Here is a 14,745-nt window from a genome sequence, read left to right as displayed (position 1 = left end):
ACATTATTATTAATATCCTATCAGCAATTTTCCTCCTTATCAATCTATTACTTGTGAGCACTCCAATATTGTCATATCTAACATTTTGTGCTTCTAAGGCACTTCTGACTGAATCAGTACACCTAGACTTTGGTTTTCCTCTGGGTCTCTTTCTTGTGTCTTGGCATCAAACACCTTTTTTGCTAACCTTTCCTCACCATTCTATTTAAGTGGCCAACACCATCTTAGGTTAGCTCTGTGGAACCTTCTTGAATGCAAATAATGTTAAGTTCCTTTCTAATATCTTCATTTTTAATGATTGTGCCACAGTCATCACCATCAGTTCACTCCACTAATTTTTCTCAGAATCCTCATATCTGTGGTCTCTAGTCTATGATCAAGTACTTTATTTCTAACCAAACTCTCAAATCCGTAACTTAGAACTGGTTTGAACACTGTCTTATATACTGCTCGTTTGGTTTTTTATCTAATTTCTCTCTTATTCCATATAAATTTATTCAGCTGGCTACCCATACCAGGTTTGCTTATTCTGTTGTCTATTTCCAGATTTAACCTGCCATCTTCACTAAAAACTGTGCCTAAATAGCTGAAATATTTTACTTTTTCTATAGGATCTCCATTCAGAATGCAGCTGAAGTTTTCTTTGTTTCTGCTTATTTTCATAGTTTTGGTCTTTTTATTGCTGATTTTCATGCCAAATTTGTTACAGCTGTTATTCAATTTAGTTAGAGGTTAGGGAATCCTGCAGACTTGCACTAGATGTGTTTAGAAGTACAACATCATCTGCATAAATCAAAGAGCTAAGTTGGATATCTCCAATTCTAATATCAGACATGATGTCACTTTTTTTCATAATGTGATCCGTATAAGTGATGAATAAGAGTGTAGATGATGGGCATCCTTGTCTTATCCCTGATAATTGTAGTGTTTTGAAAAGCTTTTCTCTGGGCACCTTGTCATATACTTTTCCAGATCCGCAAAACTTAAGTACAGATCCTTGTCATATTCCCACAATTTCTCAATTGTTCATCTTAAAGTGAAAATCTGATCTTGCCAACCTCTATTTGGCCTGAACCCAGCTTGTTCTTCTCCAAGTTTCTCTTTCATAATCGTTCTCAACCTCTTTTCAAATATGCTTGCATAAATCTTACCTGGAACACTTAGTAGAGAAAGTACTCTGTAATTCTCACATTCAGCTTTATTAAATTTTTTATAGATGAGTGCTATGAGAGCTCCACTCCAGTCATTGAAAATTTGACCTTCCAACCAGGCCCTCTAAATTATGCAGTTTAGCCACTGTAAATGGTACTCCAGCTGCCTTTCCACACTTCAATGCTTTGATGGCTTTTCTACCTCAAGTATTGGCATGTACTAATCTCTGCATTCCTCTTGAAAATTTTCTTGTGCATTTCTCTCACTATTTGGTTTGTTTAACCATCTTTCAAAGTAATTACTCTAGAGATCTAGGATACCCTTATCTTCAGTTTTCATGCCATCATTATCATCTTTGATTCCTTTTACAGTACACATTGGTCCTTTCCAAGCTTCTTTAATAGCCTCCAGAACATTTTGTCACCTTCATGATATTTATTTTAAATTCTTACCAGAGTCTTCACATGGCTTCTGCTTATCTACTTTTACCCATAAATTAGTATTCTCTGTATTCTTTTAGGGCATTACAAAAGTTGGAGCAAATAGGAAAGGATATAAAGCTGGTTGTGTGGATAAGGGAGTGACTGACAGCAGACACTAGAGAGTAGTATATGGCAGAGTGAAATCTAGGAGAATAAAGATGACCAGCAGGGTGCCTCAGGGTTCCATACTAAGGCCACTCCTTTCTAATTTGTATATTAGTGATATATGCGTAAAGATTTAAGGGAAGGTGGAAGGATATTCAGTTATTTGCTGATTATGCAAAACTGGGGAGGGCAATACTTGATATGAGTGTTTAGATATATTGCAGGATGAGTTAAATGAATTGGCATTATTGGAGAAGAGTAATGGTTGTCAATTTAATGTTGCAAAATGTAAGATTATGCTCTTTGGGTTGAAAAAACACACTGTATCACTTTGACAGTACTGGATTGCAAGAAATTGAGGCTAGGGGCTTTTTTATGGTAATGGTGAACAGAGAGTTGAAGTTCAGAGAACATATTGCAGTGGCTCAAAGAATTACTTGGATGTTGAACAACACAGTAAAGATTTGGAGATTATTATCCCTTTTATAAAGCAGTGATTCAGCTACATCTAGACTACTGTGCACAGATTTGGTGACCTGTGTTTCATGGAAATCAGGAGGTGGTGGAAGTGACTGATCAAGCCAGTGACTAGTCTGTTGAATGCTCCCTTTGATGATAGGTTGGAAATGTATGGGTGGCAAAGTTTAGTTGATAGCAGAAAAGAGGAGACATGATCAGAAACTTATAGGTATCATGTGTATAAAGATTATTTTGGTTCTTCCTCAGTAAGTGATCTGACTTGATGGAGATACTAATATAATAATAATAATAATCATTAAATCATTCCATCTGTCTGTAAACATTTGAAATCTAAACTACAGTTAAAGAACAGTATTATACAATGTTATTTATCATAACTTATTTTTTACGGTATTATATAAATCTGGAAATCATAATTAAAGACAAAATTAAGACTATACCATGCAACCAGTAGATCCATTTTCTTGTATATGGTTCTCGACCTGGACAATAAGCACCAAAAAAACTACAGATCTGATTAACTCCTTCAAAACTACATGTCTCAGACTGATTTTTGTATACACTTGGATGGACAATGTCACTAACTCTACTGTGCTAAATCTGGGTAAGCAGGAACCACTTGTCAATCTAGTCAAAAAAATTACAACTCATATGGCTTGGACATCAACTCAGACATCCTGAAGTCTCACCCTTTTTGGAATCCTTCATCCTGTACAAACCAGAAGATGGCAATCGCCATAGAGGAAGACCATGCAAACAATTTTGGCAATACATCTGTGAAACCATTAATAGACTGAACTGTAAAACTCCATCTGACATCAACCAGTTAGCTCAAGATAGAGAGACTTGGAAGACCATAATTTGCAATCTTTAATTTTTGTAGTTTCTTGCAGTTAATAAAGCAGGCCTGAATTTTTATGGTATTTGAAAGTTACTAAGTTGTCTTTACCCCATTTGAGAATGCTGAGGAGATAAGTATTTAAGTCATTAGTTATGGAAGAACTTGAGGCTTCTGGCATTTGAGAGGAAAAGGAATGAAGAGTGCTATCATTGGCAAAACTGTGAATAGAATTTATAGTTAGAGAGAGAGAGAGAGAGAGAGAGAGAGAGAGAGAGAGTGACATTGATTTAAAGGAGAAAGAGCATGGGTAAGAGTAGAGAACCATGGGGTACTCCAGAATTGATAAAGAAATCTGATGAGAGAAAGGCATCCACCATGACACACAATGAATGACCAGTGAGGCAGTTGACAATCAAATCGCAAAGTGCAGGAGGGAAAGCATAAGATGGTAGCTTGTTCAAGAGGCCTAGGCATTAGGAATGCCTTCGAAATATTTCCATGGCTTGTGACCAAAGGTGGGTGAGATTAGCAAGGAGGTCAACTGTAGAATGGTGAAATTGGCGATCACTAATTAATTGATGAGTCTCCAAGTGGTGAAGAATCTGTTGTGTTGATAACCTTCTCCATCACTTTTGAAAGTACTGTGGTGAGAACAATGGGATGATAGTAAGCTGGCTGATTTTTGTCTCCCTTTTTAAGTATAGACTGGATAAAGGCCTGCTTCCATGCTGTTGAGTAGATGCTAGTTGAATATATAAACATTACAGGATTGGTGTTAATTCTGGGTCACAAGTTTTGAGCACAGCTGCAGGAATACCATCTGGACTAGGAGTCTTATTAGTATCAAGATTAATCAGAGTTTTCCTGATGTCTTCTGGTACAAGTTCAGAGGAGTCATGCAGTGGTGCCCAGTTTGTGGTAGTGCAGGAGGTGATTTGCATTGATTATTGAAGCAAGAGTTGGAGGGAAAAACTGAAGAAAAAAAGAGGTCCTCCTGCCATATTAATAAAATATTTCACAATTTATGTTCTTATATTGTTTGAGTTTTTTTTTTCTGTGTTATAGTTTTAATGTTAATAAAATCATATTTGATATTAACTTTGTTATGTTTATGATTTCACTTTGTTATATGTAGAGGTAAGTGCATGTATTGTTTAGTGAAAATTATGTTTCAATTTAATGTGTGTATACTGGTTCACAATGTAAAATGTATTTCTTATTCTGTGTTATGGTCAAAAAAGTTTGAAGAAACTGTTATGTACTTTATATAGCAGTTGCATGTGGCTTTCATGTACTCTGATGTCAGTGAAATATGGAAATCTGGTTGGCTAAGTAATAACTGTAAATTAATATTTTAATATGTATTTTCAAGTAAAAATAGTAATATCTTCAGTTCTGCTATTCGGAACTAAAATTGAAATTTCACGTAACTGAATAATTCTTTCATAGTAGCTATGCAACCCTGTGGTAAATGCTAACATGCCCTAATGCTAGACTACCAGAAGAAAGACCAATATAGGTTTAATTCCAGTTGCCAACTAGAGAAACATTTCCTAGGTTAATTTTAGCCATTTCTTGATACAAGATTTTTTTTCCATAAATTCAGGTGTTTAACTCTCCAATTTAGAAAAATATGTAGAACTTTCACTGTTTCAGACTGTAATAATATTCTAGTTAGGGATTAGAAATACAAGTTAGTGGCAGTTATCTGCTGTATTCTCATACTCAAATTCTTCAAATTGTCAGTAACCATGAACTTAAGTACTGATGACAACTAAGGATGGAGACTGATTGCCTGCTGATTTCAGAAAGGATTGTTAGGTACTGTATGCTGCCTGTGTTTGGGGAAATAAAAAAAAATGCATTAGAAGATTTATTTATTTACATTAGAATAATTCTTGCACATTCATATATACATGGCTTATGTTTATTAGACTTCAAAGACTAATAAAAACAGAGGTGGTTCAACTACTAGTACTTCAGCACTATGAATGGGTAGAAAAATGAGAAAAAACTTCTTAACATTGGATTTGAAGACCTGTAGATTGTATTTTTTAGGAAATTCATAAGAAGGAAGACTCTTCCTAAAGACAGTAGTAGAAGGAATGAATTAAAATGAAAAAAATTGTCTTTTGTGATTTTGGGAATTGAGCTGTGAATAGCTACTGCATGCATTTTAACAAATTTAGAAGAGATTGGTAAAATTATTGATGCTGGTTCTGATGAACATGTCCTTGGAAATATTTTTAGAAAATGAAATGCAAGTAGCAGAAACTGAATATTTGTGACTTGCTAGTCTCTGCTCGTCAATGTATTATTTAGTAGCCAAGTGATTTGATGAGCTGATTTAGCCACTTTTGCAATGTGTCCCCTAAACTTCAACTCCTTATCCACCAACACTCCCAAATCCTTGGCCTCGTCAATCTCCTGGAGTACCGTTCCACCAATGTGGTATACTGTTGCTAATCTTTTCACCCCAAAATGCATAACCTTACATTTTGCCACATTAAATTGACATCCATTCTCCTTAGCCCAGTCCTCCAATCTATCCAAATCATCTTGCAAAATTCTGACATCATCTGCATTCACTATTGCCCTACCCAACTTTGCATCATCAGCAAACAAATGAACTGTTCCTCTCAGATCCTCTCCTATATCGTTAATGAACAAATTAAATAGTAGTGGTACAAGAACAGAACCTTGCGGCACACCACTAATCACAGGCCGTCTTTTTGACTCTACTCCTGAATAAACTACTCTCTGTATCTCTCCATCAACCACCCACCTATCCATCCCCATATGTTGCAGTTTACGGATTAGAATTCCATGTGGTATCCTGTCAAAGGCCTTAGCCAGGTCCAGCAGTATCACTGTAAACTCTCTACCCCTATCCAGTTCAGCTGTCACTGTTATAAAACTTAGCAAGTTACTGAGGCATGATCTACCCTTCACAAAACCATGCTGTCCCCCATACAGTATATTATTTTCATTAATCCATTCCTGTATTTTACTCGACTACTTTCTCCAAGACCTTGACAACCACTCCTGATATGCTGATTGGTCGGTAATTTGCAACAGTAGTCTTGGATCCTCCTTTATGCAGTGGAACTATTTTCCCCTCTTTCCACCCCTTTGGGACTAAACCAGACCTGAGACTCAGATTGAACAACATGGTCAAGGATACCAACAATTCTTTAGCTGCTTCACGTAAGACCCGTGCTGGTATACTATCCAATCCCACAGATGTATTCACATTAAGGTTTTGTAATAGACTATTCAACTCCACTTCATTCATCACAATTCACGTATAAACTAATGGTTCCTTCATTCCTTCAATGTCACCACCTGGATGATATACTCTTGCAAAGTACTCACTCAGTAATTCCACTATGTCAACTGATTCAGTGACCTCCCTACCATCAGCATTCCTTAAAATCATTCTGCCATATACAGTTTTTCTCTTACTTGCAGCACAGCATATCAAAAAAACTCTGGGATTCTCTTTAGCTTGCATAGCTAATTTCCTTTCATAATCCTCTTTTGCTTTTCTTACCACACTCGTCACCCTTCTGGCCTGCGCTTTATGCCTTTCGTGAGCCTGCAGGTCACCTTTCTCCTTAAATTCCTTCTGCAGTTGTTTCTTTTTTTGCAGCTCAAGCTTAATGGTGTTATTCATCCATTTAACCCCTACTTGATTTACTATTCAGACTCTAGGTATAGAGTCAGCCATTACCTCCTGTAAACGCTCCATGACCACTTTCCATGCACTATCAACATCCAGCCCTTGCAGTTTTACATGCCAAGGTACTGAACCAAGCAATCTCCTAAGATTTTGATTACCAGCACGGTAATTCCACATGTACCCTGTCTTAATAGAAATTTTCACACATTTAGCCACCTCCCAGGTCAGGACCTTACGATCACTTTCACCAATTGGTGTCATAGTGTTCGTTTCACTCTCCACACATGCTTCACTATGCATCGCCCTTTTGGCTTGTTTCAGTAATGAAGCAAGACACATAAGCCACCATTACATGTTATATTTATGGCACTTTACCTGAACACAGTAAATCTCACACACTTGAAGTGTGCCAGAAAACGTTTTTCATTGCAAAACAAATAATTTTTTCATATCATGAATACATTTAAATTAAATTACTTATCATTTCCATTAAATAAATTTAAGATTCGAATAAATGCATTCATTTAATTCAATATTAACCTTATATATATATACAGTAAGCACAACAAATGTACAGTAGCAAACAAATTAATCTGAACATTTGCATTTTAAAGAAGGAAAAAAAGAAAATTTTTATTTCACAAGAAAATAAATACAAAAATTGAACTCTAACATTACCCAATAATTTCCTAATCTGCTTCTCTAATAAGTTCATTAATTCGCTTAGACATAGACTCTACCAATGTCGAACACATTTTTCTTATTTCTGCATCTTAAAACTATACTTTTATAATGAACTGTATTAAGTTATCCTTTGTATCACAATTTAATTTTGCAAGTCTTTTTCACTATGGGCCACAAATTTTCTATTGTGTTAATGTCAGGAGAATTACCTGGCCACTGAAGCAATCGGATGCTGTGATTTTTGAGGAACTTTTTGAATTGTGACAAGGGGCACACTCCTGTTGGAAGATGAGCTCTTTGTCTTTCTGGATCTGTGGGACCACTCTCCAATATTTTTATGTATTGGTCATTTTTCATTATACTGTCAACAGGCACAAGTGATCCTGTACTGTCATGTATTAAAACAACTCCAGAACATCTTTTTTATCTGGATGTTTTGGAGGTTGTTGAAGATGGGCAGAAGGAGGCTTCTCAGCCACTGATTTGTGAATGTAGGATACTCGTTCTCCTTGGACAAAAAAATTACTCTCATCTGAGAATATGACCTCCTTCCACTTCTTAACAGTCCAATCTTTGTGCACTTTTGCCCACTGGAGCCTCTTGTTCTGCATAGCCATCATCAACAGTTGTCTTTTATGGTCTGTGGGCAGTCTTTGACGGACTGTTGTGTCAGAAACATTAATCCCACTAGCTGCCAAGTGTTAAGTCCACATCAGACTCATGGATGATTCACTTTGCTTTTCCTAATTAGTAAACGATCTTGAGTAAGTGTAGTTTCCTTTTTTGCCCACATTTTCATTTTCTGTCAGGAGAAAAGGTACATGTCTCCCTAAACCTCTTTAAAATTGCATTAACAGTACCCAAACCAACATCACATTAATTGGCAGTTTGTCTTTAATATGTTCTGCAAAAGAGTACATATTTCTCAGGCGTATTCATTTTATAGCTACACAAAATGAATAAAACACGACAAATGTCAACTTGTTTAAACTATTAAAAACACACAGCAGTATTAATAAACATCACAGAGACAGTTAAAACATGCAGCACTCAACCAGAATAGTAAACCAGAACTGAAACCCAAATTATTCTAAACTGAAACAAAAACCAAACCAAAAACTTGACGAAAATTTGGCTTGTTTGGATTAATTTGTTCTCTACTGTACTATCAATCTATTATTTAAAAAATAAATAAATAAAACTCTGCTTTTCTCACAATATAATTTTATTAACAGATTAAACCAATAATTATAAACACAAATTAAACTTTGCACAATAATATTCTTGCAAAGCTTATTTTCACCACTCAGAACTGAATTAGCTGAGTGTAATTAGATATTTGAACATTTTACATAATAAAAATGCTTTTCAATACTTTTTTAAAAAAAAATACAATTATCTTGCAAAGACAAGGTCATGTGACTGGGCGCATCATGAAAAGTGAGTCTGGCTCCACAGTGAGTACTACGTACTCTCTTGTTTTCATGAATTTTATTATTTGTCTTTCTTATTAAATTATTGTTTATTGATAATTTATATAAATTAACCCTTCATTATGAACAATAAATGAAAGAAAATAAAACCTGAGTTGTGATGTGCATTTTAAACGTACATTAAAGAAAGCATATTTCTGTATAATTATGTGTAATATATAGTGAGAATTAAAGAATGCATTACTTTGTTTTGTCATCATAACATTTATTTTTTTTAAATATCTCCTATAACAGTATTTATGTAAAGGAGAACAATACCTTGGGTGATTTTTTTTTTTTTTTTGCTAGAAAATTTAAAGTTGTATTTCTGGAGCCTTGATGATATAGAGCAGTTGATTATGTTTGAATTTAGCTAGTAGACCAAGGATTAACAGCATTCCTTAAAGGAATGCTGTTAATCCTTGCTGTTAATCCCAAATTTTAAAGCAGCAAAAGTGGAGTAATTAATTTCATGTATGATCCTTTTTATTCTTGCACAGTAAAGCATGGTCAACAAGACCGGTATTGCTGAACTGGAGAAACCATGTGTAATCCATGTGATCTTTTTTATTATTTCAATGTACATACTCTATTCCATGTGTTATTGGAATACTCTGAATGTGGGACAAAGTAGTGAAATATCAGCTGTTTTAATACAAACTGTTTAGATTTCTTTAGTCTGCTCTACTGGCATAATCATCTCTTCTCTTTATAAAAAAATCATTGTGCTACACAAATCACCATTATTTGCATTGAATTGCATATGGACTTGCCAAAATCATTGTTCAGAGAAGCTCAGAAAGGTTTACTATAGAAGTATGGCAGAGAGTTACTATTGGTATCAGTGTATTAAATATAGTCAAAGTAATGTTTAACTTTGATCATCATGTAACACTGGTAGTTCATCATCATCATACGTATCAAGGATTTAGGCCTAGTATGGCCTGTTCCGGCCTTAGAAGTCATCGTTGAATCGTTTAAGAGGACGTCCTGGTTTTCTTTTTCCTAATGGCTTGTACTTTAAGGCTTGTTTTGGTAATCTTTCTGTTTTCATTCTTTGAACGTGTTCCATCCATCTATGTTTATATTTTTTAATTTTTTCAATTACTGGTTCTTGGTTTAATTCTTTCATAATATCTTCGTTTCTTTTGTGATCAAATAGGATATACTTTGCAGTTTTTCTCATAAACTGCATTTCTGCTGTTGTTAATCTTTGTTTGTCTTTTTGTTTTATTGTCCAGATTTCGCTTCCATACATTAAGACCAGTAGGGCTAATGTATTGTATACTTTTAGCCTGGTTTGTTTTTGAACTAGGTTTGGTTTAGATATAGAGTTAATTACTCCTGTTATTTTTAAATATTTTGCAATTTTTATGTTTATATCTTTTTCATTTTCATAAGTGATCATACATCCTAGGTAGTTAAATGAATTCACCTGTTCTAAGATCTTGTTATCTAATACTATTTTAGTTCTTGCTGAATCTTGTCCTTTAAAGGCCGTAGTTTTTGATTTTTCCGTTGATATTATCATACCATAATCTTTGGATATCTCATTTAGATTTAAAATAGCTTTCTGTAAGTTATCTTCAGAATTTGTAATTATTATTTGGTCGTCTGCAAAGAGGAGAGTGTTTAAGTTAACTGTAGGTGAAAGTTTAATTCCTTGATGTAAATTTTTACTCCATTTTATTATTATTTCATTTAAGTAGATATTAAAAAGAGTTGCTGAGAGGGGACATCCTTGTCGGACCCCTTGGTTTATCTCTCTTGTATATGATAGCTCATGATTTAATCTTATTTGTATTTGATTATTTTCATATATACTTGTGACAGCTTTTAGGATATTATTTGGTATTTGTCTTTCTTTTAATATGTTAAATAATATGTTTCTTTTAACTTTGTCAAATGCTTTTTCAAAGTCAATAAATGCAATATGTGTTTCTAAATTATATTCTCTTCTTTTCTCTATTATTAATTTTAGGCAGAAGGCTGGGTCTATACATGATCGTCCTTTTCTAAATCCATTTTGTACCTCTAGAATAAAGTTTTCGGAATATTTCATTAGTTTGTTATTTAAGATTCTGCTGTATATTTTGTAACATGAATTTAGTATACTGATACCTCTATAGTTTTTAGGGTCATCTCTATTACTTTTCTTAAAGATAGGAATCACAATTGCTTTTTTCCATTCTATTGGGGGGATACCAGTTGAGTAAATTTTATTTAAAAATAATAAGAGTCTTCCTTTGAATCTTGTTCCTGCGTATTTATATAGTTCTGAACCTAGCTTATCTTCTCCAGGTGATTTTCCGTTTCTTGTTTCTTTCAGGCTGATTTCTAATTCTTCTTCAGTTATTTCCTTTTCATTTTCGTTAATTGTTTGCCAGTTGTCTTTTTTAAAATATTTGTCTGTCCACAGTTCTGTGTAGTAATTTAGAAATTCTTCTAATTTCAATTCAGTGTTTAATTTTATGTTTTCTTTGGTATCTGCATTTAGGTATTTCAAAATCTTATATACATTGGGTCTTATTTTATATAAATCATGTTCTAAATTAGAAACAAATTTATTCCATGATTCTCCATGTCTTTTTCTGACTTCTCTTTTAGCTATGGCTCTTATTCTTTTATATTCTATTTCATCTTCTAATCTTTTACTGCTTAACCATTTGTGATAGGCTTCTTTTTTCTTTTTGATTATTTCTTTGATTGTATCATCCCAGATCTTCAGTTTTTTTCTTTTATTGAATTTTTTGGTCTTTCCTAAGCTTTCATTTGCTGCTGCATTTAGTATCGTTTTTATATTAAGCCATTCTATTTCTATTTCTTCATTTTGTTTTATTTTATCTAGATACTGGTTAATTCTTTGTTCATATAGCCATTGTATATTTGTGTCATTCAATAGTCTAGTTTTATAAACAAATGTTTCAATTTTTCTTTCTGTTCTTGTTACTTGTAGCCATTTAGGTGGTAATCTTAATTTTATTTTAACAAGGAAGTGGTCACTGCTTATTTCATATCCTCTGTGAACTCTAACATCTAGTGAAAATTTTGATGTCTTTTCATTTAATATGAAGTAATCTAATATTGATTTCCATCCTCTTGCTGCCCAAGTATATTTATGTATGTCTTTATGTTTATAGAAGGAATTCATTATTTTTAGGTTATTATAAACTACAAAGTCGATCAATTTTTTACCATTTCTGTTTAGAGTGTGTTCTCCATGTATTCCTATATTATTATTAATTTTCGTGTTTCCAATTCTTGCATTTAAGTCTCCTGCTAAAATTATGTAATCATTTTTATTTATTTTATTATATATGTTTTGTAGCTGATTATAAAAATCAATATTATCCTGTTCTCTTCCTTCTTCTGGGGCATATAAACCAATTATTGTTAAATAGCCTCTATCTATTTTTATTCTAGCTTCTATTATTCTTTCATTCCATAATTTATAATGTTTTAACTGTTTTGAAATGTTTAACTTTGATCATCATGTAACACTGGTAGTTATAAAATTAAATTTGACTTATTGATATTGAGATATTATTTATTTTAGGGTTCCAGGTGATATTGACGAAGTTAATTCACTGAAGATAAGGATAGATCAATGGGAAGTTGTTGAATGTAGTGATCCTCATGTGCCCGCATCCCTGTTGAAACAGTGGTATAGAGAATTACACGAACCACTAATTCCAGATGAATTTTATGATGACTGCATTCAGTACTGTAATGAGCCTGATTCTGCAGTTTGTATAGTTCAAAAGTTACCTGAGATTAATCGCCTTGTTTTATCCTACCTCATTAGATTCCTTCAAGTAAGTTAGTTTAATCTTATGCTTATTGTATTGAGAATCTTTTGTTTTATTAATTATTTTTAATGGGTTAAAGATTAAATAATTATACAGGTTGACAAGGGTTTTGTAATTAGGATCAGAAGAAGTGAAGTCCATGTATTTTGGAACATCAAATTTTAAAATATTAGGTTCCCTTCCACCCAGAATGCCAAGGGTCTTTGCAACGATCATTCAATAGTAATTTTTTTAAAAAAAAGTAATTGTCAGTGATAAAAAAAAAATAAAAAAGCAATTTGTATAAAGAATGTGAATACCCAAATTCATGTACTTGCATATTTTAAAATATTTACAATAAGTAAGAAAATCAAAATCTTAAATTTAGAACTGCCTATAATTATTGTAGGTAAGCTTATACTTTGTAGGCCTCCTGGCTAGGTTCATGGGACCTGCTAACCAGCGACAGCTGTAGTCCTCCATTCATATTGGGGGTTGGATGGTTCTGGCGGCACATTCTATAAAAAATGCTGCTATGTAAATCATCATGTCTAAACAGAAAAGAAATAAAGCCCAAGTAGTCTCAATATGCCCGGAACTGTGATGTCAGGGTGATGTAGCAGGCCCTGCAGTATCGTCAGTCTGTGACTGCTATAAAGAACTCAATGCAGAAATTGCTACTTGGAATATAAGAGCATTGAACAAACATGGGAAATTGGCTAATGTGATGAGAGAGAGAGGGAGAGATTAAATATTAATATACTAGGAATAAGTGAAACCCTTTGGAAAGGATCATCAGATTTTCAGTCGAAACTTCCAAATGGCAAGATATATAAAGTATATACATCAGGTGGTGAAATATCAAGAAGAGGTGTTCATTGTAGAGAAAAAAAACTAATAAAAACATTATCTGTCATCAAAAAATCAGATAGAGTAATGGCAATTCTAATGAAGTCTAAACCTAGAGATATACTCCTACAGAACAGAATGAGGAAGCAGAAATAGATAACATGTATGATGAAATAGAATGGTGTATAAAGGAAGTTGGAGGCAAGAAAGATCGAGTTATTTGTGCTATGAGTGACCAGAACACAAAAGTTGGATCAGAGAGAACGTCTACACACGTGGGTCCATTTGGACTTGGAATTCAGAATGAGAGGACAAAAACTGATTGATTTCTGTAACAAGCACAGTCTCATCACAAGTAACACTTATTTTGAGCAAAAACCAACAGCAAGATACACATGGGAAAGTCCAGATGGAAGATACAAAAATCAATTAGACTATATTATGGGCAGTAAATGTTACTTCAATGGAATACGTAACTCAAAGGTAATGCCAAGTGCTGACTGTGGATCTGATCATAGACTGTTCTTAATGAAGATGAACATTCGCCTGAAAACAATAAAAATTAAAAGAAGTCAACCCCTAAAATGGGATCTGCAAATGGTACAAAATCCAGTAGTAAAATCAAAATTTAATGAAAATGTTTCAGAACTGCTGTTTGCACAGTTGCAAAACAAAAATGAACCCTCTCAGTGAAATAGACTACAAGCAGCTATCATAACATCTGCTAAAACCACATCAATAAACAAGAAGAAAGAAAGAAAAAACCATGCATAACACAAGAAGTAATCAACCTTATTGATGAAAGAAGAACATGGAAAAGAGGAGCAAATGAAGAAGAAAGATTAAGATACTAATATTAGATAAATTAGACATAGAAGATCATGTACTTAAGATTATAAAAATAATTTACACCAAACAGAAAATGCAGATGTTTAACTCTGAGACTTCTGTAGTGAAAATAAAAAGAGGAGTTAGACAAGGTTGTATCCTTTCACCAAATCTGTTTAATGTCTATAGTGAGACAGTGATGAAAAAGATTGAAAAACAAAAAATAGGAATTAGTATAAATGGTATAAAATACAACAATCTTAGATATGCTGATGATATGTTCTGATAACAGAAACAAATTAATCAAATTTGCTGCAGCTACTAATTGAAGAAGGTAAAGAATTTGGATTAGATATAAATTCAAAAAAGACCAAATTTATGA

The 14,745-nt window shown here is 33.5% G+C and overlaps 1 protein-coding gene across 2 annotated transcripts in view; it reads left to right on the top strand.

Annotated features, from left to right (window-relative positions):
* LOC150101178 (uncharacterized) overlaps window positions 1–14,745 on the top strand; it is a 322,911-nt gene that overhangs the window by 283,428 nt on the left and 24,738 nt on the right. For both annotated transcript variants that reach the window (XM_090401128.1, XM_090401129.1), the window contains exon 16: window positions 12,455–12,713. In XM_090401128.1, coding sequence (XP_090257254.1) covers window positions 12,455–12,713 — 259 coding nt within the window. The remainder of the gene's footprint in view (window positions 1–12,454; window positions 12,714–14,745) is intronic.

Source organism: Typopeltis vanoorti, chromosome 12 (genome assembly GCF_054136105.1).
Source record: "Typopeltis vanoorti isolate ZY-2024b chromosome 12, IOZ_Tvanoo_1.0, whole genome shotgun sequence".
NCBI classification, from domain to species: Eukaryota; Metazoa; Arthropoda; class Arachnida; order Uropygi; family Thelyphonidae; genus Typopeltis; species Typopeltis vanoorti.
Note: the sequence above shows the minus strand (reverse complement) of the source record. Positions and strands in the feature narration are given on the sequence as shown.